This window comes from Coenobita brevimanus, chromosome 72 (assembly GCF_032717465.1).
Source record: "Coenobita brevimanus isolate Jiangsu-jjx chromosome 72, ASM3271746v2, whole genome shotgun sequence".
NCBI lineage: Eukaryota > Metazoa > Arthropoda > Malacostraca > Decapoda > Coenobitidae > Coenobita > Coenobita brevimanus.
In genome coordinates, this window is record NC_137025.1 from 3,249,299 (window position 1) to 3,252,500 (window position 3,202).

Sequence of the window (3,202 nt, forward strand, 5' to 3'; positions counted from 1 at the left end):
CACGCTGTTTGTCACTCCTGGGGCTGCAGAAGTAGTAGTAGTAGTAGTAGTAGTAGGAGGAGGAGGAGGAGTGGTATTGGTGGTGGTGGTGGTAGTTGGTAGTAGTAGTAGTAGTAGTAGTAACCCCAGACTTTATACTCCTCTCACCCTAACTTGGCCAAAAATTCCGTCTTTCTCCATCTTGAATGCGGAGCTGTAACAAGAATAACGCTAGAATATGGTGCTGGTCACGAAGAAGTGCAGTGGATTAGTGAGCCGTAGCATTATTTTTTCTGCCACTGAGCTGCGTGAAATAACTTGCAAAAGGACGAAAATCTGGACCAAATTAAAGGAAAAAAAAAACTAATATATATGATTCTGATATTTTTTTGGCTTTTACGTAAGGTTTTTTTTTTTTTTTTTTTTGGGGGGGGGGGCAGGGGGGGTCGAAATTGGTTTGTATCTTGCCTGCATGGTGTGGTAACTGTCCTGTAATTGAGTGATTTGATAAGCTTGTCCCAATTTTTACTACATGGTCGGTATTTGGTTACTATCATGACTAGAGTAATGGTTGGTTCTCTTGACATTTAGTTACCTTATCCAAACGCACGCTGGTGACCACAAAACACACACACACACACACACACACACACACACACACACACACACACACACACACACACACACACACACACACACACACACACACACACACACACACACACACACACACACACACACACACACACACACACAGTATCCCGAGTGCTTTCGTGTATTTATAGCATCACCTACACGAAAGCGCTCGGGATATTTCGTGTTTTTTTCCCTCCTAATTTCGCGGTAAACTAAGTGATTTATTTTCATTTATCTCACCATATATACAAAAAATATTAACCTGGGGGGATCATTCGTAAACTGAATATAATCGTTTGGAATTAGCAAGAGTAAAGTGTAGAGTATGTCCTCGGGGTGAAGAGGCCACTACTCCCATACGTGTATTAGAGAATGAATGACGGGGAAAAGAGGCGTGTTTTGCTTTGTATAAAAACTTGTAAGGAACTGAGTAAAATTGCCCAGGTGACTCATAGCAATCTCCAGTAATGATCAGGTAGCCTCTAGTATACTCAGGTATTCCTCAGGTGACTTCTAACATGCTCAGGCGGCTTCTAGTATGCTCAGTTGACTTCTAACAGCTCAAGTGGTGTTTAGTATGCTCAGTTAGTGCTCAGTCGACTTCAAACATGCTCAGGCGGCTTCTGGTGTGCACAGTTGATGCTCAGTCGACTTCTAACATGCTCAAGCCGTGTCTAGTATGCTAAAATGTGCTCAAACCTTCACCCCTGACATCGTATTGGCCCCCTTTAGCCCACCAATGGCATACCGACTTGCGTATTAGGCTTGGCGGGAAAGTACGGACCCAAGGCTGTGAAATATGGGGCCACGTCCGCCATTTTGTGTCCGAAAAAAACCACCATTAAATCACGATACCGCCGAATTTTTGACGATTTGAAGCTTCACCAAGGTCAGAGAAGAAGTTGAGAGGTACACGCTTGTGGTTAGAGTTGAAGAAATTGAGTAAATGTGAGAGAGGATTGATTTTAGCGAAGGCCCCCAGCACCAAAATGGCCGAGTTGACCCAGTATCGGCGCGAGAAGAGGTCGGGGCCGAGGCTGTTTGCGTTACGAAGCTGCATCTCTCCCGCCATGTTAGTTTTCGTGCTTGGGTGAGTTTGCCTTCGTATGCGGTCCCCACTATTATTGTACTCTGTGTGTCTGTCTGTCTGTCGTTTCTCTGTGTCTGTTTTTGTGTTTTAATTATTATTGTTTAACGTTAATCATGCCTTCTCTCTCTCTCTCTCTCTCTCTCTCTCTCTCTCTCTCTCTCTCTCTCTCTCTCTCTCTCACACACACACACACACACACACACACACACACACACAGTTTGTCAGTCTTTCATAAGACGCATCTGCTTCTGAATATTAATCTGCAGTCGGTGAAAGTACACACACACACACACACACACACACACACACACACACATATATACAGTATATTTTTGTGACTGTGTGTGTGTGTGTGTGTGTGTGTGTGTGTGTGTGTGTGTGTATGTGTGTGTGTGTGTGTGTGTGTGTGTGTGTGTGGCCACCTTGTGTGTATCTTTCCTTCTATAACTAAACCCTGTTCACCGTAGCTTGGCGCAAAATTACCATCGTTTCCCCTTGGATGCTGAGCTGTGGGAAACGATTGACACTGGAGTAGGGTGCTAGTCACGAAGAAGTGCAATGGAAAGGATGCAGGGCTATAATAATGTCATTTGCCTTTAAGCTACGGGAGATTTGGCTGCAGAAGGACAGAAATCTTGGCCAGGTTAAAGTGACAGGAGTATATTATTTTTCTATGACCTATTCTCTCCTTATATCTATCTGTCTATTCGTGTATGTCTCAGTATATCTATCTGTATATATCTATCTTACCCTCCCTGTCCTGCCTCTGCAAGCAACACTCTCTCCCCTCTCTCCCCTCTCCTCACTCCCCATACTTCCTCTCCTTCCCCTCCCCTGCCCTTCCCTCTCTTGGCTGGGTGAGTGTTTGTGTGTCAGCAGGAGTGGCTGAGGGAGAAGGAGGAGGGAGGGAGGAAAGAAGGAAGGGGAAATGGAGGAAGGAAAGAGATAGAAATGAAGGAGGGGGGAAGGATGGAAGGAAGAGAGAAGAAAAGGAAAGAGGGAGGACAGAAGGAAAGAGAAATGGAAGAGAGCATACTAAGAAAGGAAGGAAGGAAGGAAGAAAGGAAGGATGGAAGGAAGAAAGAAAAGAATGGAAGAGGAAGGGAATGGAGGGACAATGTGAAGGAAGGAACGAAGTAGGAAAAAGGAGTAAGGAAGGAAGGATGGAAGGTGGGAGGAAGGGAATGGATGAGAGAGAGAGAAGGAGAGAGAGAGAGAGAGAGAGAGGAGAGAGAGAGAGAGAGAGAGAGGGAAAGAGAAAGTAAGAGAAAAAGGGAGAGAGGGAGAAAGAAAGAAGAGGAATTCTGGGTTATGTTGACTGTTCCTTTGAGAGAGAGAGAGAGAGAGAGAGAGAGAGAGAGAGAGTCCAAAAACAATAGAGAAAAATTACTACATAAAAAATACAGATAAAAATAATAATAGATAGACAGATAGATAGATAAACAGGATAATTGTTGGGGTGTAACTAAATTATCTTGAAATAAAGAGATGAAGAAA

At 44.1% G+C, this 3,202-nt stretch overlaps 1 protein-coding gene across 1 annotated transcript in view; it reads left to right on the plus strand.

Moving 5' to 3' along the window:
* Positions 1-1,685: 1,685 nt before the first annotated feature.
* Positions 1,686-3,202, plus strand: part of LOC145407235 (uncharacterized) — a 23,213-nt gene continuing 21,696 nt past the window's right edge. The window contains exon 1 of the mRNA XM_080278270.1: positions 1,686-1,705. Within this exon, the coding sequence (XP_080134396.1) occupies positions 1,686-1,705 (20 nt within the window). The remainder of the gene's footprint in view (positions 1,706-3,202) is intronic.